Source organism: Vanellus vanellus (assembly GCF_965231255.1).
Source record: "Vanellus vanellus genome assembly, chromosome: 13".
In the NCBI taxonomy this organism is placed as follows: Eukaryota; Metazoa; Chordata; class Aves; order Charadriiformes; family Charadriidae; genus Vanellus; species Vanellus vanellus.
The window spans coordinates 620,883-647,186 of record NC_138918.1 but is presented as its reverse complement, the minus strand read 5'-3'; the positions used below and the strand labels follow the sequence as shown (position 1 = coordinate 647,186).

The 26,304-nt window shown below is 41.3% G+C and overlaps 2 protein-coding genes across 2 annotated transcripts in view; one reads left to right on the top strand and one right to left on the bottom strand.

The window, feature by feature from the left end:
- The window catches only part of LARS1 (leucyl-tRNA synthetase 1), a 32,915-nt gene extending 30,990 nt beyond the window's left edge, over positions 1–1,925 (bottom strand). Inside the window, exons 1-2 of the mRNA XM_082489821.1 lie at positions 1,914–1,925; positions 427–545 (exon numbers count right to left, since the gene is read on the bottom strand). Coding sequence (XP_082345947.1) covers positions 427–545; positions 1,914–1,919 — 125 coding nt within the window. The 5' untranslated portion in view covers positions 1,920–1,925. The remainder of the gene's footprint in view (positions 1–426; positions 546–1,913) is intronic.
- Positions 1,926–2,699: 774 nt separating this feature from the next.
- On the top strand, positions 2,700–25,888 carry LOC309677235 (RNA-binding protein 27-like). The gene is made up of 21 exons (XM_082490004.1): positions 2,700–2,835; positions 5,552–5,670; positions 6,516–6,640; positions 9,158–9,264; positions 9,843–10,036; positions 10,852–11,109; positions 11,668–11,901; positions 13,030–13,164; positions 15,258–15,407; positions 17,252–17,399; positions 17,679–17,832; positions 19,040–19,303; positions 19,428–19,556; positions 20,397–20,519; positions 21,072–21,146; positions 21,254–21,418; positions 21,835–21,939; positions 22,046–22,237; positions 24,017–24,103; positions 24,569–24,679; positions 25,337–25,888. The coding sequence occupies exons 1-21, from the start codon at positions 2,777–2,779 to the stop codon at positions 25,421–25,423; spliced, it is 3,021 nt and encodes a 1,006-aa protein (XP_082346130.1). The 5' UTR covers positions 2,700–2,776; the 3' UTR covers positions 25,424–25,888.
- The last annotated feature ends 416 nt before the right edge of the window (positions 25,889–26,304 follow it).

The following is a 26,304-nucleotide window of genomic DNA, read 5'->3' as shown; positions in this document are numbered from 1 at the left end:
GCAGAGCGAGTACACACCTTCCGTCAGAGAAAGGAATGGGCCTTTCTAACTGGGAGAGCAAAGCCCCTCCCACTGGTAAGAGCTCAGGCATCACATTGAGGAGCCTCCTCCATGTCAAAAAGTAGTAGTCATCAAAAAGAATCTGTTTTTAAAATCTCAAAGGGTACTGACACTACCAAGGAACGAGGAGAAGGCTTTTTACATCCTACTGGACCTCAACCAACACAGGTACACCACTGATTTATGTTGTCAACTACAGAAATGCCAACTTAATGCATAACTAAGTACCTCCAGATGATCCAAGAACATTATTCATTCAAAAGAGGCCACTTTTTCACCCCCTGGGTTTTGAAAGAAAAGAGTTCACTTGAAAAGACGTTTTAAGCACTTAAAGATAAAAACCTAAAAAAAAAAAAGTAAAGATACCTCTTTTGGTTCTGCCTATCCGCAGCATTAATCTCAAAGACTCGCTCATCATCCCACTTTTGCTGGATCTCTTTTTCAATTTTCTTCAGGAAATCAACTTTTGCTGTCCCTTTACGTTCCTGTTAAATGGAAAGAGGAAGAAAAATCTGGCTGAATGGGTTAACAAATACAGAACTGTAATATATCACAGGCCACTCCTGAACTCCTCTTGTTACTGGCAAGCATGTCTCTGGGCTCCCTAACACTGCAGCATAATCTCACAACAGAGCACCGTTAATGTGATCAATGATCAGACCGTGTAAATCTGTATCCTTGACACTCAGCCTTCTGAAACAAGACCAAAAATCTCTGAAGAAAGGGTTAAAATCCTTTTCCCAAGGCAAAGGACTCTACAGTAGCCAACATAACACATAAAATGCTAACTAACTGATCACCTTACCAACAACTACCAAATTCAAAGGTGCCTGAACTGAGGAGACAGAAGTGGGCAGATATAATAAGCAAAAAAAAAAAACCTCATGGAATGCTGGTTTTGTTCCAGGCTCTTCACAAACCCCATGTAATGTTTCTCCATCTTGCTACGTGTTAAGTGAGAGCAGCAGGTCCTACGCCAGGAGAAGAGTCCGGCATACAAGTCGAACTGTAGTCCAGAGAGGGAGCTCTTCAGGTAAAGTATTTCAAACGATTTTAAACTCCATCGGTGTTTAAACACCCCCATTAAGCGTTAAATATTCCTTCTCCTCGTTCCTTTATTGTACAACATCGCAAGTGTCAAAGGATACACCCACTACAGACACCGCAGCCATAAAGCCTGACAGACACAACCTTTGAGGGTTTGGGGTTCTGCCCCCAAGACCAAGGCACTACTACAATACCCGGGGCAGAAGTGGCGCCTACCTTCACCCACGTAAGCAAACAGAACCCCGACTAACAATGAAAGCACTGCAGCAAAGCTCAAAGTACCTTTAAAATAAAAGCAAAGGCACTGTCAGGCAACGACAGGTTCTAACTCACGCCGCGAAGTTTAGCTGAGCCTCCCGCCTCCCGCCTCCCCCTCCACGCCACTGACTCACCCACCGCGGCGCGACTCTACCGCTTCGCTCGTCATTAGCTCACCCCGAGCCCGCGGAGCCGGCTGCAGGAAGCAGCCCGGGCCTTCAGAGCCTTTAGCACCCGCCTACGGTCCCGGGAGGGGCCGCCCACCGACCGCCCGGCTCAGAGACCCCCTCCGGAGCGCCACGGAGAGGGCCCCGCCGCCCGCCACAGGGGAGCCCGCGCCGCGGGACCGCTCTCCGGCGGCTCCGCACACCGGGGGGACGACAGCCGCACCGGCGCTGAGGGGAGCGCGGGGGGCCCGGCCATCGGCCGTCCGCGCGCGGAGGGGCCGCAGCCCCAGGCGGACGCCCCACAGCGGGGCTCGGCCGGGCCGGGCCGGGCCCGCAGCTCCCGCAGGGCCACGCCGGCAGCCGCGCCCCGCCCGCACTCACCGCCATGCTGCCGCGCCGCCGCGCCTGACGGGAGACGGAGCGCCACGCCCCGCCACGCCCCGCCCCCCGGGGCCGGGCCAGCGCTCCCGCCGGCGGCCGGGCCGTACCAAGGCGGCGGGCCCAGGGGTTACCAAGGCGGCGGGGTCGGGCCGGGCCGTACCAAGGCGGCGGGCGCGGGCCTTTCGCATCGCGTAGGCCGCTGGCTGTGTCAGCCGAGGCGGAGGCAGTGCGCCTGTCCGCGGCCACACTGCCCTCCCGTGCCCGGCGGGACCAGAGCCCTCCCGGTGCGCAGTCACAGCGCGGGCAGAGCCCCGCGCCGGGGCAGTAGCGGGGGCGCGCCGCTGCGGCCGGGTTTGCCAACACAACGTGCCGCGTCCTTGGGGCGGCGCACGGCCGCGGCCAGCGCGGGTCCACCCGCAGAAACCTCGGAAAAGGGGAAAATAAAATTAATCCCCCTGCCCTAGGCGGGCAACACTGCCCGCGCCGCCGCGCTCCCGCCGAGCCGCTGGGGGCGCCATCTCGGCGGGCTGCTCGGGCTGGGGGCGCGCTGCCCCTTTAAGAGCACCCCCAAAGATGTCGCACCCGGGGTTCATGTGCTCGCTCCATGTAGCCTGCTGGTTTTCTGCTGACCTTCGCCACGGCACTTCGCTGCTGCTATTGGCTCGCAGAGCACGAGCGCCGCTGTCTGATTGGTGAGCGGCGGCCTGGTCCCGCCCCGGCTATGCCCAGCAGGTTGCGTTGCGGGCTGGCGGCTAGTTCCTGTACTAGGCCTCGGCGGGGGAAGGGGCCGGGGCGAGCGGCTGCAGCGGGGAGCGATGGCGGCGGCGGTGTAGAGCGGAGCCGAACGGAGCAGCGGAGCCACCATGATCATAGAGAACGTGGACGCTCTCAAGTCTTGGCTGGCCAAGTTGTTGGAGCCGATGTGAGTGCGAGCGGGGGCAGGGCCGGGCCAGGCCGGCCGGCGCTGTGGCGGCGGGGCAGGGGCCGGGCCGGGCCCCGCCGAGAGGAGGTGGGCACCCGCGGCTGGGCCCCGGCCCCGCGGAACGGGCCTACCTGGGGGGCCGGGGCGCGGGCGAGGCGGTGTGGCGCCGGGCCTGCCCCGCCTGCCCTTCCTCAGCCCGGGGCCGGGGGAGCCCCGTGGCCCGAGGCCCCGGGAGGTGACAGGGCCCGGCCCGCGGCCCCGCCGGTGGCTCGGCCGGTGGCCAGCGCTTTGAGCGCCCGCTGGGTTTACGGGAGGCTCCGGTTGAAAGGGCCGCGGCCGAGGGTTGGGATTTCCCACGGGCCGGGGAGCTGAGCCTGGCCTTTGGTCCCCAAATCCGCATGCCGGCTGCGGTCTCCGTGTCGGGCCCCGGCAGAGCCCGCCTGGCCCGGGCCACAGAGCGCTGCGGTGTCAGAGCGTGGTCTCCCAAGGCCCGTGTGTAGCGCAGCCCTGCACACAAAACTGTAAGCCAATTAACGCGAGTCGCAGGAACGACTGAGCAGCCGGTGGGGGATGCCTGCGGGAGGCTGTCAGGGCTTCGGCTAACTCTTGGCGGAGGGGGCTGGGAGGAGTGGTGGCTTCTTTCTTTTATGAGTGGTGGGAGAGAATTCTTTGGAGGAGTTTTTCTTTGGTAATGAAAACTGCGGTGTCTCTGAAGAGCACCTCACATGCTGACGGAATACCTGTGGCGCGGGTACGGTGAGGTGTTGGAAGAGTTTCATCTGTAGCAAGGGTCTTTAGAAGCTAACGTGTCAGGAACGAGCTGGCCTTGTAGTTTCCACAAAGGAAAACTAAGACCTGTTTGAAGTTGAAGGACAAACATTTACAGTGAGTAGTTAACTGATATTTCTACAGACATTTTTCTATTTTCATATTGCAAATAGGCCTTAGAACTACTCAGTTGTAGTCATTAAGTAGCAGGTCTTTGGAAATTCTTAATGATTTTCCTTTTTTCTTTTTTTAAGATAGCATGTCTGTCTGATACTTGGTCAAATCCTTCTGACCGTCTGTCTAGACTGGAGCGTAACTCTTGCTCCTATGTCTTCACTGCTAATTCCAATCAACCTTCTGTCTTGCTGTCCAGCGTTCCTTTGGTATCTGAGCTGCATTATAGGGATGTGAGTTGCAGACGAGGGTTCATGGCAGAGAATCGTAGAATTTGCTGGTGGGTCCTGGCAGTCGAGGATTCAGGAGTAAAAATACAAAATGGTTAACCCGGAGAAGTGTACATGCCTTACACGTGCTCCCGTAATGCGTGGTGTAATGCCTAAGAGAAATTAATATATGGTGAAAGGAATGGGAATAGTTATAAAGTGATGGATCATCTCCTTTATTTTAAATTGAAGGTTTATAGTCAGTTGCATGTGGGCACTAGCACCGAATACATTACATACACTTTATTTCTTTTTGTGAACGTGTATGTGTGTGAGAATGTAAAATCTGTAAATTTGTGGTTTCTTTGATGTTAATTGGTACATTTAACATGGCTTTCATCAGATGTTGGAAACAGCGAGCAAACTAATTTGAAGTAGAGCTGCTTGACTGGCTGCTCATTGAGGACTTTTATTTTCTCTCACCAGTTGTCACCTGCATGGCTTTTTGCGTTTTGTTTGTTTTCTGGATTTATTTTCTTTTACTTGTGATTATTTTGAGCTCAATATACTTTACACTGTTTCCTTCTATTTCCATAGTTAATGTTCTTAGAAAGTACACAATCCCCTCCCTAAATGTTAATCTTTAAAAAAAAAAAACTTTAAGTTGTCAAAGTGTTTCAGGTTCCTACCTGCCATCTGATAACTTGCATCTGCATCTTTTTAGACAAGCAAAACAAGGAGCTATTGCTTAATCATTTAACACTGTTAATCTAGTTCATACTTTGGGTGTTTTTCTAGTAGCTGTATAGTGGAATCTAAACCAATATCCAATTTACAGATTAGTGGCAGGGTATTGCTGCACAAAGTTGGCTATCTTTGGCCTTCATGAAGCTAGATAAGGGCTTAAGTAGTGCGGATGGTGAATCTCTATTAATGATCGCACCCCTTTAAGCATTTTAGCAGTGTTAGAGGATTGTTGTAAAATTTTTAAGCACGGAAATAGTCCTTGGGGAAGGAAAACCCCAGTATGTTTGGCACAGTAACTTAAGCTGTACAGAACGTATCTGTGTCCATATTTAAAATGTGCTTTTGTGATGTATTTCTGAACTGGTTTTCATGTTGATAATATTTTAATACTTTACGATAATTGTGCAGTGACTTTCCTGGTACTTGCTCTGCTGTTCTTGTGGAATTGTGCTTGGTGATGGTGGCTGCGCTTAGAGAAAGTTAAGAAACAATGGCATCTGCTCAGTTGCCCTAGAATTGGATCTTTCTGTGAAAAAGAAGAAAGGTAGTTCTTCCTGAGCAAAGGCAGAGCTCAGGAAGGAGCAGAAGTGTGGTAGGGGGTGTGGTGGGCACAAGGCAACTGAAACGTTGTACTGTAACTGCTAAAAACCTTTGCTGGTTCAGTCATCCCAGAGCAGCTGTGCTGGTGCTCGATGTCAGAAAAGCATCCAACGTGTGTTGCCAGATTTCCTTTGGTGGCTCTTCTGTAACAGTGACTGTCCAACACGGGGGTTTGGGCATCCTTCAACAGAATCAGGAATTGTTCTTTCTCTCAATAGATGTGATGCAGATCCCTCAGCCTTAGCCAACTATGTTGTGGCATTAGTCAAGAAAGACAAACCAGAGAAAGAGCTGAAGGCTTTCTGTGCTGATCAGCTGGATGTCTTTCTGCAAAAAGGTACTGTGCTTTCCACTACTTCATCCGTTCAGTGGTTTTCATTTCATTGGGGGGAGGAGGAAGGACGATGCACCATTGTTGCCTTCAAAATAGTTCTTGTTATCCATTAATTGAATATTTCTTACAGGGTGTGAAGGAATAAAGGTCTTGTGATTAAAATAAAGTCTTATGATGAAGTTGTGTAGCTTGATCTTGTTCATGGTGGGTGGGATGAAATCCTCTGAAATAAAAGCTAGCAATTTCATTTTAAAGTATCAGTCATGCTGCCACAAGCCTCTCTGACCGATGTGACAGATGTTTGATAACTTTTGAAAACCTGGTCCGTATTAATCTTTCAGGCTTCTGTGAAATTCTTACAGCAGTTTGGTTCAAATTCAAAGTTTTAAACACTTGAGATTCTGATACTTACTGGGCAAGTTATTTTGCATTTTTTTCATGCGCTGATGTTACACTGATGATTAGTCGTCTGTGAATAATTTACTCTCATAAAAATTGCCGTAAAGAGGCTGCTAACTCCAGCTGATGGAATAACTGTGGACTTGATCATAAGTTTCGATGATGCTCGCCCCTTAGAACATTTCAAAGTTGTAAATGTGATTGAAGGAAAAGTCTCTGTTTCTGTTTTTGATATACCTGATGAATTTCTTTGTCTAAATAAACCTTAAGTTCCACAACTGCAATTCCAGCTGCTTGAATGGAACTAATGTTCATTAATCTAAGATGAAGATGCTGCTGCTGCTGTGAGCAGTCCAGCTGGATGACTTTTTTCAGGGACTTCTCTGGTAAATCTAACAGTGTCCTTAAATCAGTATGTAACCATATTTTCTTGTGTTCTCTATCTGCAGAAACTTCAGGTTTTGTAGATAAACTTTTTGAAAGTCTGTACACAAAGAGTTATCTTCCTTCTCTGGAACCCACAAAGGTAGAAGCGAAGCCTGCAGGTCAGGAAAAAGAAGAAGTCAAGGAGGAGGTAACTTTTTTTTTTTCTATCTACCTGCCTCTAATTTTCAAATTAGCCATGCCGTAGACTTGTGAGACAAAATGTGAAAGAAAAAATCCACTTTATTGTGACTAATGATCTTTATGATCTCTGTGCATCTGAAAAAAAATGGAAGATGACCATTCAGACAAGACCATTTTAAAATCCCTTTGTAGAGTCTACCTTTGATCTAGATTCACAGTATTCAGAAATCCTATTCAGACGTCCCTGGCAATGTGAGCTGATAGTGATTTGGAAGGGTTTAAGAGAGGGAGAAGAAGCAAAAACATTCCAAAACATTTCCTTTTCCAATTTTGTATATTCTGTGAAGAATAGAAAATATTTCAAATGTTTCCTGTAATACTTAAAAGCAGTGAGATACGGTGACCTCTATATCGAGGGAAGATTACTTTTAAAAGTGAGGTAGCAATCATTTGCCAACAGTTCTTTCTTTTATCTTGTTTTTAAGTTTTATTGACAAAATGGAAAACAATCATGTTTTTGAGAAAAGTGTACTATTTCCATAGTTGTCCAAATCTCTTTGTATATTGTATAATCCTGTGCTATCACTTGTCTAAGAAAGGTGTTTTTTTTCTTCTAAGTTAGTGATTTTCCAAGGGAAGAGACCTCTTCTCTGTGTTTGTAGCATCCTAATGTACCAGCTTTGAGGGAGAGTTGGGGAAAAAAGTGCTATAGAAGTAAACATTCTTTATTTCCATATACTCTGATCACAGTTTGCAAAGATACTTTAGGCTGTATATGCGTTTTAATTACTATAAGAAAGATGCAAATAACGTCAGAGTATATATGAAATTCTCCTCCTTTCCCTTACTCCAGGGATGCTTATATCATGCAGTGTTAAGAGCTGCTGTCTTTATGAATGGACCATAGGAAGCATTTTTTTCTGGCAAGTACTCTAAATGGGTATTCAGATTTGTGCTTTTGTCTGCGAGTCTAAAATCACATGAAGGAAAGACCGTGCTGAAGTTAGTTGTCCTGTCCTCAGAGTTAAAACTGGCTGATGGGCATGAAGGTGACAATTGCAGATCGAAATGTCAGCCAACCAAAACAAAGCTGTATTATAGTGTATTGCAGAATGCAGGTCCTTATTTGACAGAACCTGATTCATCAGCTGATGTAAATTAAAGTTGCTATTTAGTTTTTTCTACTGAGGACGAGACCCAGAATTATGATAATGTACTATGCAGTCGCTTTGCTGATAGAAGTTCATAATTTGCAACTATACAAGACTTTAACAGTTTTCCGATCACTTCTCAAAATGCTTGTCATAATTTAGAAGTGTTTTAGAACTACCTTCAGTTGACTTAACCAGTGCTCTGCTGGGGGGAATGGGGAGGTTCTAGGGGTTTGGGGAGGAGGGAGCAGGGATAAGGCAAAAGAAGATACCTAGGACGGCTTTATGGGACAACTTTACAGGATCATAGAATCATAGGGTTGGAAGGGACCTCTGGAGATCATCTAGTCCAACCCCCCCTGCCAGAGCAGGGCCACCTTAGAGCAGGTTGCACAGGAACGCGTCCAGGTGGGTTTTGAATGTCTCCAGAGATGGAGACTCCACCACCTCCCTGGGCAGCCTGTAAGGATCAGGACATTAGGTAGCTATTTCAACATCAGTAGGGCCTTGATGATTTGTCATACAGCTCAGTGTGTTACAGGATTCCTGCAAATGCAGAACACAAAATAAACCAAGTGTAGAATCACAGATAAGTCTAGGTTGGAAAGGACTCTGGATATTGTGTGATACCACTTGTGTTGAAAGCAGAGAGCCTTAGGTTAGGCTATCCAGAGCCCTGTCAAGCCAAGTCTTCAATATTTCTACCAATAGGTAATCCTAAGCAAGGATGCAGAAAGCCTTCCTTTTTGTTTTGTTTTATTTGGGAAAAAATCATTTAAAGATAATTGCGTGTAAACTTTTGCCACCAGAATTTACAGTAGCTTCTAAGGAGTGTAAAATGGCAGCCAAGGCAGCAACGGTACAAAACGGGTTCAGAGTGATTTACAGTAGTGGTATAGCTGACAGACTTCTAAAACTGCTTTTGTCGAGGCCAGCAAGAAATGTGACTAGCTCAACCGTGTGAACAGTTTTTTGCTTCAAAGCATTTATTTCTAAGTGTAAACTAGTGACATGTTTACTTGGCTAAATAACTCTCCTTAGTTGTGTTCCAGTTACGAGATTCAGAAAATACCTCATTAGTAGAATTGTGTACTCTAACGAATGAGAGAGAGACTAGATTTCGAGAACTTGTCTTTTATGAATCCTGTTTAAAAACAAAATATCAAAGTAGTTTTGTTTTGGGACATCTCTGCGGAAAATCCTGAAAGATTTGAAACAATCTCCAGTACTTGAGCACTTGTAGTGCCTAAGTGTTCTGTGCAAGTAGTACTTAAATATTGGTTTTATACGGTATGCTAACTGTAACTTGAACTAAATCTTGATCTTACTTTTGACCTTTAAAAAAAATATTGATAATCATTCTTGGTTGGTAGTTGTCTCTTAAACAGAATTTTCAAGAGTCAGTTGAAGAAGAGCGGGATAGCAGGAAAAAGAAGTATTCCAGTCCGCAGAGAAGTCGTGCAGATTCCAGTGAACAAAGGTTGGTTTTGAACCAAAATATTAATATATGCTTCTGTATTTGCTGGCAATCTTTAACTGTGGATTTTTACCTCGTAGGTAGTGATTTTCTTATAGTGATTTCTTCCTTACTTTTCTTTATCTGCAATGTTTTCTTTGTATGCTGGTCACATGCATGAGAACCCTTCCCTAGAAGTTGGTCTGTTCTGAAAAAACAACAGTATTTTTCAAATGTTATTGCCTAGGGATGTCATAGATTCCATTCTTTCCCCTGTTAAATAAGTGAAAAGCACTGTTGGGGGGTTCTTTAGGGGTTGGGGGGTTGTTCACCCAGTGTCAACATCACTTTTAAAACGTGTTATGTTTTGCTCATCTAACTTTTTCACCTCTCCAATTCTTCTTAGTCCTCCCCTTGCTGGTTTCTACAAATTAGCGATTCAGCTTTGGGATTCTGTACTTTTCTATGCAATTTGGGAAATTCTGACTCAAATGCTTCACTGTCCAAATTGGATGGGAAGGATGACCAGTGTCTTGTTGCAAGCTTGTTTTTTAATTTGGTTTCTCTTTTCATGAACGTGGTCTGCATATTCTTTTTTCTAGAACCAGAGAGAAAAAGAGAGATGATGGAAAATGGAGGGACTATGACAGATACTACGACAGGAGTGACTTGTACAGGGAGAAATCTAGCTGGCGACGTGGCAGGAGTAAAAGTCGTAGTAAAAGCAGAGGCTTAAGTCGAAGTCGTAGCCGCAGTAGGGGTAGAAGCAAAGACCGTGACACAAACAGAAGTGCTGGTGAGTACCCGAGGTGCTGCTCCAGGAGAACATCTAATGTCAGTGATGTGGGGGGGGCTCCTACGTACTGGATGTAGGTGTCCTTAAGCAGTTGAAGGAAATTTTGAGAACTTTGTGTTCCTGAAATTATTAATTAAGATGCTCTTCTTCAGAGTTGAATAATGAAAGGGATTGTTTTCTTCTTTGCTAACCCCTTAATTTATCCACAGGTGTATACCAGTGGATATCGGTAGCTGATATTTTTGTGCTGTATGTGTTGACAAAAGCTGTTGATTCCCCCCCCCAAGATCTCTCTTTTTGCAAAATAGTGTTACCCTCTTTTTTACTTTGTTACTGTGTATTTTTTTAGAGATGGTTTCTTTGTAATTGAAGGTGGTTACTATGTGGTTCATTGTTCTTTTAGGGCTAATTCAGATCAGTTAGAAAAATAAGAGGCACAGATTACAATGGATTTCAACGCATGTTGAGACCATGTTAGCTAAGGGCGGGGTGTAGGTTTGTTGTTTCAGGCTTTTTCCCCCCATCTTTCTACTTTAACAAAAGCTGTAATCCAGAATGGAATAAAGAATAGAGGAATGAATGTGCATTTTGCAAAGAAAACATTTAGATTTCTGATGTTAAAACCCTGTTTGCATTATATTTAATTCTTATTCCATTGGTAAGACTAAGTTCCTTCAAGAACAGTTTAACATGCAAAATACCGAATATTTAAGGAAATGTTTATACTGTTGTGTAGTATCTTTTTTTCAAGGCTCTGATATACAGAACAAAGCATGAAGGCTTACCTAACTTTTTTTTTGTTTGTTTTAAAACAGAGCACCGAGAGAGATCAAAATTCAAGAGTGAAAGAAATGATGTTGAAGGCTCGTATAATCCGGTTTCCGCGTCTCCCAGTAAATCTACTGAACAGTATTCCTCTGCACAATCTATTCCCAGTGCTGTTACTGTAATTGCACCTGCACACCATCTTGAAAACACAACAGAGAGCTGGTCAAATTACTATAACAATCATAGCAATCCCAGTTCATTTGGCAGAAACCCTCCTCCTAAAAGAAGATGTCGAGATTACGATGGTAAACTATATGTTTCTTAGTTTTGCATTTCATACCTTGTTTCAATTATTCTGTGACCTTTTTTAGGTATTTACTAAAAGTAGGCAGCAAGTCAAAATGCAGTAGCGTGTGGATTGTATCTCGTATGTAAAAGATGTGTGTATGACCTATATGTTAGTGGGGAAATAACTAGTCTTCCTGGAATCAATTTACTTATTATCTGACAGTTGCTGGATAGAGAACATACGGAGTTTGTTCACAATTCTGTGTGTGCTTGGCACATATTTCAAGCACTGGCAGTTGTGATAAAGATTGCTCTGTATGTGTTTAGTATAAAACAGGTGGTACTTCTGACTTTTTTCCACAGCTTTTATGGTGGATGCGTGTATGTTTTTGTATGCTTTTATGGAAGATTATTCTAATTTGAATTATTTTGAAACCTCATCTGATAATGTAATGTTGGATCAGTGACTGCATGTTTTCTTTAGTAAGAAATTCCAGCAAAAACCGAGATGCTACATATTGCTGACAACTAATTTTTTTTTTTCTAAAAAGATTGTTAAATGTCCTGTTTTGCAGAGCGAGGATTTTGTGTACTTGGTGATCTTTGCCAGTTTGATCATGGAAATGATCCTTTAGTAGTAGATGAAGTTTCCTTGCCAAGTATGATTCCTTTTCCTCCACCACCTCCGGGACTCCCTCCTCCTCCTGGTATGCTTCTGCCCCCTTTGCCAGGTCCAGCTCGTAATTTGAGGTTGCCAGTTCCACAGGCTCATCCACAGGCACCACCTCCTGTTGTGCTTCCCGTACCAAGTAAGCCAAAACATTGTTCTGTGTTTCCTTGTGTCACCAAGTTAAAATGATGGCTCTTTCTGGAAGATCTATGTGTATTCGAAGTAATGAGTCCAGGTTTCTTTGCTAGCCATGTGCTATTCAAAACACTGCCAAAATAATTCTGAAAAATCAGCTTGTAAAATAGGATGTTCCAAGTGCCCCAAATTGAATTAGCTAAGTTGGGCAGGGAAGCAGAGGCAGGTATCTTTCAGATTATCTCATAACCCTGGTGGCGATTGGATTGATCGCTGACAATTGGATTACTAGCTGCTTTTTTTTTTTTCCCTAATGCAGTGCTGTTGAAACTTAATCTCCTAAAAGTTCTAATAAATCTCTGTGTTTGTGCTATATTATGTATTGCTTTTTAGTAGCAGATAATTGATACATCTAAGATCTATTTTCGCTCAACGGTGATCTCTGAGACTGTTTATCCTGTTTTTGTTATCTTCCTGCATCTCATAACGTAAATTCTGTGAAGAAATACATTATTAGCTGTGTGGTCACTCAGTACTCTATTCCAGTAACACAATACACGCTGTGATAGTTGTATCAAATAGCAGTGATGGGATGAGAAATAATTTTATATAGGATTAACCCTAAACTTTGCATGAGCCTCTTAGTGAGTGGAATTGGCTTGCCACTGGGTGAACCCACAGTGCTCTCTGATGCAGTTGTGTCTTGATAGGTTGTGTAGTGTAACTCATTGTCCTTTTTTGGCCATTTAGTAAGTAGGAATGTATGTATCGTGTATGGTACAAACCAAGCAAAAATAGCTAGTCAAATTCCTTGTCTTTGAATGCTTTTTGCCCTGTAGTTCTTGTTTTAGAACTGTAATCTAAATGTTGGTATGATCTCTTGCTCTGAGCAAGCCCTGATTCTCCACGGCGGAGCTGAGGGAGGAGCTGCTTTAACTAATGCAAGCTCTAACAATAATAAACCTCTGGGGAAGAAAAGACACTTTGTCCTTTCTGGGAAGGAGCAAAGGTGTTGAGATCAGAGTAACTTACCTGAGTGGGGCTTCTCAATACACAAATTGCATTTAATTTTTCACATGTTTTATTTGTGGAGTTACAAGTCTTAGTGATCTATTCTGTGGTGTCATTGTAGGACCACCTTTAACACAGTCAAGTTTGATAAATAATCGTGACCAGCCTGGGACAAGTGCAGTGCCCAGTCTTGCACCCGTAGGAGCAAGACTACCTCCTCCTTTACCCCAGAACCTGCTGTATACAGTATCGGAACGTAAGCAAATACCTTTTTTTAAAATCTGCTTGACATATACATTTCAAAATTCCTCTGCTTATGTGTGATTAGAATTTATTACCTCTGTCTTCCTCCAGTGCATACAAATCTAAAAAGAAGTCTGATGGCTTTCCTTGTGGTCAGTGCATCATCTGCTGGTGCTGTGTGAAATAGCAGTAGTGTTCTGTCACTGTCTGGGGGAAGATCAACAGTGGGGAGCTTCATCTGGGTTTCATATGCTCAAAGCAGTAAGACAGGTGCATAAGAAAGGGATCCTTTCATCTTCAAGCTGTTTAGCTGAACATCAGTAGGCAAAACATGGATTTGCAAACCTGTAATTACTGTTTAACTCAGTCTTTATTCCTATCTGGTTTTGGCTACTATAGATGAGGGATGCTTATCTTTTTTGTGTATCACAATAGTCTCTACAGTCTTCATATACATTAGTACTTTCTTTCTATCCTTTTTCCCCAGAATCTACTTAGTTCTAGCTTTCTAGCTAAAAAAGAAAGGATAGCTTCCGATGGACATGTACATCTTACTTAACAGAGCTCAAATTTTTAAAAAGTGGATTTTTATGAGGGGAAAATAGAAAAAATACCTGGAAGGCCCTAGATTGTTCAATTTAAATCCAACACAGCTTATATTTCTTTGGTAATGAAAGGCATAATGGTATTTCTATGTTTTACATGAGCAAAATAAGATAATTAAATCTCAATGTTTTATAATATTCCTATCTGGGATTTTTCTACATAAATATTCTGAATTTTATTCAGAGGAGGGCTCTAGTTCATGATCCGTGTCATTTCCTTTGACTTCCATGCTTTTCAGAAGCTCAGTCACTCAAATGTCTTGTTAGATAATCTGTTCAATTATCTCCAAGAGCGATTAGGCATTCAGATGTTACCATCGGATTCTTTCAGCTTCAGAACTTCTTCTAACAGGCAATTCTGTCTGTCTTAGCTTGCAGGGCATCATTTGACTTCAGTTGCACTACATAATTCTGTCCACAGAACATCTGTGGAGATTCCTGTGTCCTCTTCTTGGACTGTTACGGTAACAACTGCTGGTTGCCCTCTTGCAATCAATCGTATGCCAAATCCCGGAGGAGGATCTTGTGGTTCAGCTTATGCAAGGTTAATGAAAGCTCTTGGCAGAGTCTGGAATTAAACTAAACCATCAGTATGGAAATTCTGGGGCATCTGTTTCAAGTTGTAGAGTCTTCATTGTTGCTGTGGAATAAGGAGCTGACATTTAGAGTGCACAGAGACGTTTCAAGTCTGTCAAGTCACCTTGTATAGGCATTCATTTCTGTTCCAGGATGTACTGTGTTTCTGTGGAGGCTTTTCATAGACTTTATTCGTTGTAGTTCTCGTATAGCTTTTCTTATTTATGGTTGGAAAAATGCATCATCCTTGATTTGAGCCTTGGGCTGGAGGAACAATATGAGTCAATTCTGTCATCCTGTGTTCTCATGGTCACCTCTTTTAATGAAAATAATCATTAGTACCTTAGTGCAGCTAGGTGTATGATCTCACTCTTACATAAATCAAAGAGAATTTATTAGGTAAGTATTGGTCAAATTACCTGATTTCTCAGCTTGCTTTGATTGGAATCGTTTAAGTACGTTCTTCCCCAAAAATCCTTTTCTGAAGTAAGCTATATTGTTGGGCAGCAAAGACTGAAAATCTCTTTGCATCTTAGGCCCTACAGAATAAATGCTCAAACTAAATCTTTTGTTGCTCCCCTTGAAACGCTGTCAGATGTCATGAAGATTGTCATACAGACACCTCATTCCTTTTTCAGGCAGCTCATCAGCAGTACTCAATTATTCTGACCTATGTGCTTTTGACAAACAGTAACAATCAGATTTAAAAAAAAAAAGCGAGAATATGCCCAAATAGACTTGGGCGTAAAGTTCAGTTGAGGGTTTTAAATGGTTACACACATCGGCTGTACGATCGCTTTTCTCTCTTCTCTTCATCCAAAAGAACTTCCGATTCTTGGACATCCACACATTTCCTTAAAGGAAAACTAACCCTGAGTCTTAAACTCATTTGAAAAATTCTTTCATTTCTCTCCTTTTTTTATAGATACATATGAGCCAGATGGCTATAACCCTGAAGCTCCTAGTATTACCAGTGCTGGTAGATCTCAGTATCGACAGTTCTTTACAAGAGCACAAACGCAGCGTCCAAATCTAATTGGCCTAACATCTGGGGAGATGGATACAAATCCAAGAGGTAGGAAGGGTTTCTAGTCATTGCTGTTGCTATTTTTGTCCAAGACCGTCAACACTTATTTTCCCTCTTTTCAGGCTGAAATCAATAGTTTTTGTCACTGATCTAGTATTTCAGAGCAATTTTCCAACATCTCTACCTCTTTTAAAATGCTAATATGACCATATTAAAGTCAAAGCAGCCTTTTTGATTAAAAATAACCTCTTGCTCTGGAATGTTACAAGTGTGTTTAGGTTGACTGGTTGGGGTTTAATTCCTCTTTAGCCTGTGAAGGCACTTCTAGAAAGACAAATGGTGTAGAAAATGGCTTTCAGCAATACAGTCTGAAGACTGCTTTTTATTTGCTTTTGATTTTTTGATTAGGACCTGGGGCACAGAGGTGACGATCTACAGTGCTTGGCTCCGCTGTTGTGATGGTAGTGAAGAGGGGAACTGTCGTGGCATGGTTTTGTACTTGATGGTCTGACTCTGTCAGCCAGTTGTTCTCTCTGAAATGACCGTTGCAGGCAGCATTCTAATTCTCTAGCCTGTGTAAATCCCAGTCTGCATTTAAGTAATTCTGAGTCCTTAACTGGATGAATGTGGATGTTATCTCTTAGTGGTGACATGTACAAAGTCTCTTTTAGGGGAGAGAACAAGTCGAGGCTCTTTAAAGAAATTTTTGTTCTGTTAGCATAACTTTCTTTTTCCCTCCTGCTTTCCCCACCGTGATCCTTAAAAGAAAAGTTGTTAAATTTCAGTGTTTCTTATTCAGTAGAGAAGAAACTTTTTTTTTTTTTTTTTTGTCAATATTTCCTTCCAGTTTCCAATATTTCCATCCTATAAAGAATATGGTTAAATATTGTTGCGGAATTTGCTGTTGCTGTTTTCATCTCAATGAACATCATAAAGGCAGGGTTGGGCCTTTATTGCTGGCCCTCAGATTCTCTCTCAGAACCCATTCCAGTTGTAAGGCATGGCTGAGTGTTCAGCTGCGGTGCTTCAGACCACGTGTTTTACTGTCTTTGTCAAGAGCGTGAAAGGCTTACTCTAAAATCATCCTCCAAAGTAAGATTGAAACTGTGCGCCCCAAAATGCCCAGTCTTTGTTCTCACCAGTGTTATCAGCAGAGCTCTGGCATATATAAAAACCATAGAAAATTGACTTATAACTCAGACTTCTTTTTAGGAGTTGAATATTTGGCATACACAGGAGACTTAACAGCAATAGCATAATCTTTAAAAGGTTGTAAATAAATACTTGGCAAATTGTGATCTAGTGCTTCAGCTTTGTGCTTGCAAAAGTTGCTTCAAACCTGAAATCTAATGTCTCTGAGAGTGTAATTTCATGTCATAGTTGTGCTTAGTTAACAGTTTGTTGCTGAAAACTGGATGGAGGGATAACAAGGGGATAGAAGTGGGAGAAATGGGTTCTTCATTGCTTTTTCACTGTCAAGGGTTAATACAGGGAAAGTTGGTTGTTTATTCAGCCCGTGCCACATCCCAGAACTCTAACCTGAGTCTGGGGACCTCCCCTTGTTTCCTTTCCGACTCAATTATTTTATTTTTTTCCCCCCTGCAGAATCTGAATTTTCAGTGCCTGAAAGATGAAGTTTTAGCTTTGTTTCTTCAAGCTAGTACTGATCTTAAAGGTCAAAATCTCATCCCTGCTGGTTTGATTTCCTCAAATTGTTTAGTTAGGCTAGCAAGGGATCTCTGAAGTAACCTCGTAAACAAAACTGACCAACTTGATAAAGTCTTCCTAATTTTTATGTTTTTAAACTCAATCCTATTTTGCTGTTTAAGTGAAAGCTTTTCTGATGTCTCTGATGTATGGTAAATAACACAGGCCTTTCTCTTTTCCTCCAGCTGCCAATATTATCATCCAGACTGAACCTCCCATTCCCATTACAAATAACAGCAGCAATGTAACTAGAGTTGTCCTTGAACCAGACAGCAGGAAAAGATCTCCAAGTAGCATGGAATGTCCACCATTAAAGAAACCATGGCTGGGAAAGTAAGAATTAACAACTGCAGTTGACTAATTGGAATGCACTTTGCTCTCAATGCTGTGAATATAACTATTCGCTACTCCCTGTAATCTGAGCTGGTTGGGTCAGAAAATCTGTGTCCACATAATATGGAGACTAAATATTTGGTGGTGGGAGGAGCTCTTTTTTGTTAATGTCTAGATTGTATACTTTTTATGAGAAAAATAAAAGTTAAATGGGCGTTAACATTTGCTGCCATATACATTTGCCTATCTAAGTTACTATCTTGCTCTCCTTTTCTCCAGGCAAGCAAATAACAACCAGAATAAGCCAGGATTTTTGAAAAAGAATCAGTATACTAATACAAAACTAGAAGTTCGAAAAATTCCATCAGAATTGAACAATATTACACAACTCAATGAACATTTCAGCAAATTTGGAACTATTGTAAACATTCAGGTAAAAAAACAAGTTCAGTTTTATGCCTTTATGTGGGTATTTTATATTCTCTGAAGCTTTGTTGAATGTTGCAGCTGAACTGTTATTCCTTGAGAAATATTACTGAAGGTTAACTGGGAGAGTAGGTAATCAAATCGAAGACACCATTTCTTGGTCCACTCTGTATTATTGTCTTAATTCTGTAAAAGTATGTTGGCTTCTGCCTTCGTGAAGTCTTACTAAATTTGAAAGGCTTGCAGGTTTAACAGTGTCTGAACCAACTCAGGTTTTTGAGCAACTTGTGTATAATTTTTGAAAGAGATCTTCTAACAATTTCTGTCTTATATGATAGTCCTGCAGTATTTCATAGTCAGGTTTTTGATAAAGATGCTACAGGAGAGACTTTGCATGCATCAGTTTATTACCACTTGGCATCCTAGAACTGGCTCCAGTTCAGGGGTGTTCCTTGCACTGTAAGAAGGGGAAAAGCACTATATAAGCAAAACACAGGTAGCTACATGGTTAAAATAGCATTTAACTTCTATTTAGTTTTCTAGACAAAACACATGCCTCTTAAGTCCTCAGTTAGACCTCTAAATAAAAGACAGATACCTCGGAAGCCTCTGTATTTTTTTGAGTTGATAATTTTATGTTTTAGCCCAGAAGATAGTGTGGTGCTTTCTGCACCTTGATAATGAAATAACGCATTTAAAACATGCTATCTCGGACATTACAATAGAAAGTCCAAGATATGTTTTTATTCCTGTGGTTAATTTTTAGAGAAAAATAGTTTTATTCAAGACTGTTAGAAATGCTTCTTTGAGAATGTGGCGAACCTTTGCACTGTACGTCCTTGGACAGCAGTCGTTGCTCAGGAGGTTAGAATGAAGACCTCTGTAGTCAGCACGAGGGTCTCTTCAGTAATACCCCAAGGGCGGTTCTCAGTGTTCTGAGTATATGATGCTATTTAGGGGAAGAGTCCTTTTTTTCTTCTTTTTTTTTTTAATTTTATATTATTTTACTGTGTATAGGCTTTGCTGCAAGTACATGTAATACTTGCCAAAAGGTACTTGCCTTTAATCACATAGAATGTTTTACCTTTATTTTGAGATGTTAATATCATCGGACATCCCACACATTATTGCAGGCTATTTGTAGATTGGTTTGCTACAGGTTGAGATGTTTTATTCCTTGAGAAATAACGCATTCTAATGAACTTTTGATTTAGGTTGCTTTCCAGAATGATCCTGAAGCTGCTCTAATTCAGTACTTAACTAACGATGAGGCTAGGAAGGCAATTTCCAGCACAGAGGCAGTTCTGAACAATCGGTTTATAAGGGTACTGTGGCACAGGGAAAGTGAACAGCAGCCCTCATTGCTGCAGCAACAACAGCAGCAGACGCCCACGCAGTCTCTTCATCACCAACTTCACCTTCAGCAGCAAGCCCTGACCGCCACGCCAGCTGTGACAATGCATAGCAATCTGTCAAAGGTATCGTGCTATTGCCACTCAATTAAGGATTGAGTGGGGGAGGTTATCAGCATTTCTAAATGACTACTACTTTAAAAAATCAGAGTATATAATCTTTCTTTTTTTAATATCTGTTGATGCACAGGTGATGAATAAACCACCGGCATCTGGTGCCTATGTCCTTAATAAAGTCCCAGTGAAACGTCGCCTTGGAGCAGCAGGTGGAAACCAGCCTGACTCAAGCCAGTCTGGAGCTGTGGTAGAGGATTCTCAGGTACGTTTATGAAGGCTGACCGTCTTCATACTTCAGTTAAAGCTTTGGCCTGGTAGCTGAGAAGGAACTAGCAAACAGAACTTGTGAATTGTTCCTGGTTCGTTCTGTCTTTTGACTAATGTTCCATGCAGCCGTAGTCAGTCACTTCTTCCTAGTTTCATTAGCTGTTTATATAAAAGAGGGACAATGAATTCAGAAACAGTATTTTAAGTAGCATAAAATATTTTTGGCAGTGTTTCATAGTAAACAAATTTGACAGCCTATATTAATATTAGCTTTTTGTTGGCAAATCTAATCAATTTCCGAGTGATTTGGGGGCTTATGCTGTGCTTTAACAGTAGTGCGAGAAGTTTATAGAATACTGCTGCATAGAGTTCAGGCTGATGCAATTTAATCTGCACTGATACAGTGCGGCGTGTGTTCTTGGCCACAGAGAAGTCCTCCTTTTAAGAAAGGAAGTATGCAGGTGGCTTTTGCTGCCTGATTTGATCAGGAAGTGTGATGTTAGACTATGACTGCAAAGCTGAATATAATGTAGATACAAAAGATGAGCTTCAGTGATCTTCCTAGTGGATGTAAGGATGCAGAGGGAATTAAGTACCTTTTGCAGAAACCTTTCGACAAGTGTCTGAGCTGATTGATTCCAAGCAAGTTGACTGTTAGACCGATGCCTTTAGGCATGTGTGTTAATTGCCACACTCTTTTTTTTGTTTCATGGCACAAATCTGGAGTTTTTGTGTTTGTGTTTCACAGAATACATTCCTCTAAAATTCCTTGATGGTATATCACATTCATTTTCAGCTATTAGATATTTTTGTGTGTGTGTTTTTACTGTTTCAGACATTTCCTACATCTACAAGCCACTCAAAAATGGTTTACAGTTCTTCAAACCTAAAGGCATGTATGAAGCCTGGTGCAGGGTCTAAACCTCACGATGTGCAAGAAGCCCTTAAAAAGAAACAGGTACTTTACTATTCATTGGCTGACTGACAGTAAAGCGCTCGAAGTATTTTATAAAGAAAGGTTTGATAGACAACTTAAACCTCAAATATTGCTATATAGCTTCTACATTAGTGTGGGTTTTGTCATCATTATCCAACTATCTTGCAAATGCACATTGAGGTTAATCATGGGTGAGGGAGTGTTCCTTTCGGGGTGTCTTACTTGACACACTTGGTCGTGTGTGGTTTTCTTGGGGCATTTCTCTGATTTTAATCTCTGCAGGTATGAGACACTTAAATGACATCATAGGATGTCTTTCTTAAGAGGTGTCCAAAGGGGACAAAAATTTAGTATAGTACTTCACAGCAGGAAGTTAGCAACTCTTTATTGGTGTTTTCCAGATCGGGTATACTTCATACTTGTGCATTTTGCTATTAGTTTTCATGATGTTCAAGGTCCCTTCCAACCTAAACCATTCTATGATTCTATAGCCTGAAGAAGAATATGATATATATGTGTACATAGAACGCTAGACTGCTTTTTACTGATTGAAAGAATTTTCTCCTCCTATAGGAGGCAATGAAACTCCAACAAGACATGAGGAAAAAGAAGCAGGAGATGTTAGAAAAACAAATAGAATGCCAGAAAGTAAGTCTGGAATGTCTTCTAATTAAATAACTTCTGTAGATACCTGTCTGTTCAGTGTTGTTTTTTTTCCTGGAATTTTATATTCTTGCTCTTTTATTAATACATAGATGTTGATATCCAAGCTGGAGAAAAATAAGGCCATGAAACCAGAAGAGAGAGCAGAAATAATGAAGACCTTAAAAGAACTAGGCGGAAAAATATCTCAGTTAAAGGATGAGTTAAAAACTTCATCTACAACCTCTACACCATCAAAATTAAAGTCCAAGACAGAGGTATGTATTGCACAAGACACTTGCCTGCCTGTCTTTTGTAACTATTTCTAATACGATGTCCTAAAAACGCAGCAGCATTAGATCAAAACACTTCCAAGCGGCATGTTGAATTTGAGAGCGATAAGCATGGACAAGCAAGCTACGGTTTTAAGCAACTTGGATGACCTAGTTTCGCATGTAGCTCATTCAGGCTTGTTCCAATTCTGAAGCAGAGAATTCTGGGCCCCTTAAAAAAATGTGTCAGGGGAGGGGCACGGAGGCAACTGAATTTAGAGGAAAGTATTGATATTGTGTACTGATCTGTCTATATCATTTACATAACTGTGTTGCTGAAAAAGTGGAAAAAAACATTAAAAGCACGCATTACAGTTCTGCTTTTCCCTTCCATTTTCTCTTTCTGCACCTTTTTCTCTAAGGCACAAAAGGAACTTTTAGATGCAGAACTGGACTTTCATAAAAGACTGTCTTCTGGAGAAGACACAACTGAGTTGCGAAAAAAGCTAAATCAGTTACAAGTAGAGGTGAGTTTGTCTGGATTGATGCTTGTAATGTGTTTATGATATATAAATGTTTTAAATCCTTTCAAACTGAGGAAGGCTTTGTACATTATTTGCCTTCTTTAAACAGGCTGCCCGTTTAGGCATTTTGCCTGTTGGTCGAGGAAAAACAGTGCCGGCCCAAGGAAGAGGACGAGGACGGGGTCGTGGTGGGAGAGGACGGGGCATGTTGAATCATATGGTGGTGGATCATCGTCCCAAAGCACTAACAGTTGGAGGCTTTGTTGAAGAGGAAAAAGATGAATTGTTACAGCACTTCTCTGTAAGTATGAGGTCACATTTTAAAAAAAGAAAAACCTGAAGAGGAGAATTGTGCCTGAACTATAAATCTGAGATTAAGTAGGTAACCAATACCCTTAATGTGTGCTTACTTGCAGAGAGTGGCACACTAAGAACTTTGTAAATAACTGTTTCTCTTCCAAATTCTTGAAGATGCAAGTCTTTTTGTTTCTGTTAGTGCAAACAAATCAATGGCTTTATCCTGAATTCATGGAACAGGCTATGGATAAGCAAACAGTTTCAAGAGTTAACAAGAGTGTTAATGTAATGTCTTTTATCGCTGCTTTACAATAGCTGCCCAATGCATTCTTCAATGGGACAACCTAAATAGCTTATTCTTATTCATTCTGCATTAAAATAGTTTAAAATAGATGTTAGAAGGCTGAAAAATATTTATCAGCCTCTCTCTGTTTACAAATTCTTTTTCAGATTAGCAATTCATACCATTTATCTTGTTTCTCTCTAGCTCAAAGAAAGCGCTGTTTTGCTAAACGGGACGTGCATTTCAAAGAAGTTAAACTTGCTTACAAACTCATGGTAGAGCAAGTAGCTTGCTAGTGCGCAGGCAGGCTAGGTTAAGGGACGTCTTAGCATCGTATCTAAGTTAACATACAATAATAAAGGAAAAACTGACTTTACATTTCCCTCGGTTACTTTTTCCAGAATGAAATGTTTTCATGTGCAAAGCTAGTAAACTTCTCGGAGGCCTCGTTACTTATCAGAAGGTTAGAGGCCACTACTACTGCTTTGATTGGTAAATTCCTTGAGAAATGCTGTGTGGTTTGCTCAAAAAACCCAGCCTGCTTTATGGTGTGATAACAGTGCCATGAACCCTGGGAAAAGTCCTAAGAGGGGACCAGAGTCATTTTTTTAAAAAAAAAAAAAAAAAAAAAAAAAAGAAAAAAAAAAAAACTTTGCTTTAATTCTATTTCTGAGAGATTTCTTGGTTTTGAAAGCTTTAGCCCTCCTTAGCTGCTAAAACCAGCAAAAGTTTTTACAAACAACTAGGGCTGTTGCTCAAGGTATTATCTTACTGGCTTTTAAACTACTTTTCTTCTGCAGTTCATAATAAATCTGAAGTTGACTACAGTTTTCTTTTGGGCTGCTTGTACTCCATGCATAAATCCTTTTTTTGTTTGTTTGGAAGGGGTATTTTTTTGGTGTGGTGGTTTTTTTTGTTTTTTTTTTTTTTTTTTTAACTATTTAACTCATTGCTGTGGTCATTCCAATTTTCACCATTATGCAGTATATAAATTCTAAAAATGCAAACTTCTTGTTAATCTAGCCATACTAGATTATATTTTTTGCTCCTCCCAGTAGTATACTTACAGAACGTATTTAGGAGCTCTATAGCAATGTTTAATTGCGATTACTGAAATATCTTTTGCAAATTAATGAGCTCTGAAGGACTGTCTTAACAGGTCTAAAGGAGTACAACAATGAAGCGCAGAACAGAATAAGGGAAATAGTTAATTCTTTGAATTCACTTCTGAGCTATAAATTAATACATTTATTTCGTTTCCTCCTGCAAAATTAAGCTCCACTTATTAGAATAACAATAAATATGAGCTTTTGCCCCAAAACACAGGTGCAAATGCTGCAGTATTGCTGGACAATGCAGCTGAGATTTCTCTGGCTCTCACGACTCTGTCCAAAAAATAAGGTTTTGCTGGCACTTCAGTACACTGCAGTTGCAGCACGTGATGATCGTGAGTTTGGAGGAGAACGTTACTACTATTCCTAATCGATTTTTCTCTCATAGAAATTTGGAGATATTGAAGACCTTCAAGAAGAGGATTCCCCATTAAGTGTTGTTCTAACTTTTAAATCTCGCTCAGAAGCTGAGAATGTAAGTAGAATAGTGCATATATTTTTTTTCACAGATCTAAAATAATAATTTTTAACTTCTTGTGTCTGCCTTTGTATTTTAAAATATAGCAGGCTTTGATCCCTCTGGTTTGAGCTAGGTAGTGTGGGTATGTAGTGACACTACGTGCAGTAGCAACAGAGGGGGAAATACCTCCTGTTTACCTTTATAGGAACATAGGTCTTCTGCTGAGAAAGGTTCCGTGTCATGATCAGTTCAGCGCTCTGCTAATCTTTTCAGATTGCTGGTAGATGAGCATTGTTTAGCAGATTCGGGTTTCAATGGAGTTGCTGTCAGAAGACTGTAGAGGGTGATTGTGGCTTATGTTTGAGCTCTTCAAGTGTGCATCTGCACCGAGTTCACTGGGTCTAGCTCATTGTTGGCAATCTTCAAAATTCTTCACGTGATCCTCTTTGTATTTTAAAGAAACATATTTTTAAAATCTAGGCTGCTAACCAGGGATCCCGCTTCAAAGACCGAAGGCTACAGATATCATGGTACAAACCTAAGGTACCCTCTGTGTCCACAGAAATCGAGGAAGAGGAGTCTAAGGAAGAGGTATGAAAATACTTTAAAAAGCTAATCACTCTTCTAGGAATCTAGTAGCTACGAGCTCTTTTAGGATACAGTTTTCTGTTTACTGAAGAAATTTTGTAAAAGGTGGTTTTGTAAACTGAAAACTTAATTGGTTTTGAATAATCAGGTACGTTTTCCATGTTTTAAAATAGGGAAAGGGGGGGGGGGGGGGTGGACACGACCAAACCACCACTTCCTGGATGTGATGTTGATTTGTCAACTATGACAATAAACCTCACATTCTCTATATGCAGGCTGCTAATCTCTTTACTTCACAGTATCAGTGCTCCACTGTAGGATAAGTTCTATATATTCTTTCCTGTAATTATGAACATATCAAGCTTCTAAAGGGTTTTCCATCTAGGCATTTAACAGGTTTAAAACTGTTGTTTCAGAGAGGGCGTGTGGGTGGTTGTTTATTCCTGCTTCCTTTGAAGTTTGCCTTTCTTTTCCTTTTGCAATGTGTGAGGCTGCTGTTCTCTCCGTAAAACTTGTTGAATGTGATTGTGTGCATTTCGGTGAGACATACGGTAAACAAGAACCTGATGCAAAGTACAGCTGGCGCTCTGCTGTGTGACGTGCTTCCTAGGGTACAGCGTGGAACTTCTTTGTTTAAAAGTTTATTTTTTCTTCATCTAGGAGACTGAAACCTCAGATTTATTTTTGCACGAAGATGACGATGATGATGATGAAGATGAGGATGAGTCCCGTTCTTGGAGAAGATGAAACTTGATGTTGGAAATGTATAATTTTAGGAATATAGTTCAAGCTACATCTTTTAAACGTTTATTTAAGGAAGTTGATGAGCCAAAAAAGCTTTACTTTCTTTTCAAACCACAAGATTTAAAGTGAGCAAAGTTTGTTATAAAAACATTTCGGATCCAGAGCTGTGATACTAAGCTAGCCAAAGGCCCAGTAACGTTTTACGTAATTACCGAGCTCACCAGGGTGGTGATTTTTTTTCCTATTTAAGAAGGATGAAAAAAGAGAGGGGGAAAAAAAATATTAGTATTTTCTTGTCCTCTTTTTGTGTCACCTGTATTACCTTGTTTTGGGTTTTTTACAATGTGATTGTTTTGTTAGTTTATAATTGAAAAGATATTACAGGTTTTATTTAGCAATATTATGGGGTTGGGGGAAAGATGCAAACTTTCATTAAATGTTATGAAAGAAAAAATTGCCTCATTTGCTAATTGAAAAAGGGTAGCATTTTATTTCATGTGGAATCACTTATCGTAGGAATTATTTGTGGCTGGATTCATAAATGATTTATTTCAATATGTTCGAAAGCCACACAATTTCTGTGTTCTGCTCCTTTTTGTGAGAGGAGATGGAAGAAGCAATTTAACAGGGTATCATTATAATCTTGTCCAGTTCACGCTGTTTCTTCAAATTCTGCTTCACAGAAAACATCAGCAATGACACATATTTGAGTGAATTTTCACTCACTGTTGATTTTCTTCTATAGTTTCAGTATAAGGTTTAAGTTTAAGGTAGACTGTTGTTTACTGCATTTCAGTATTTGTGAGCATATGAATGTGATGACTTTCATACTTCCTCAAAGAGAAAACTGACCTGGCGACCGCCTCCCAGCCAGCAGAAACTCC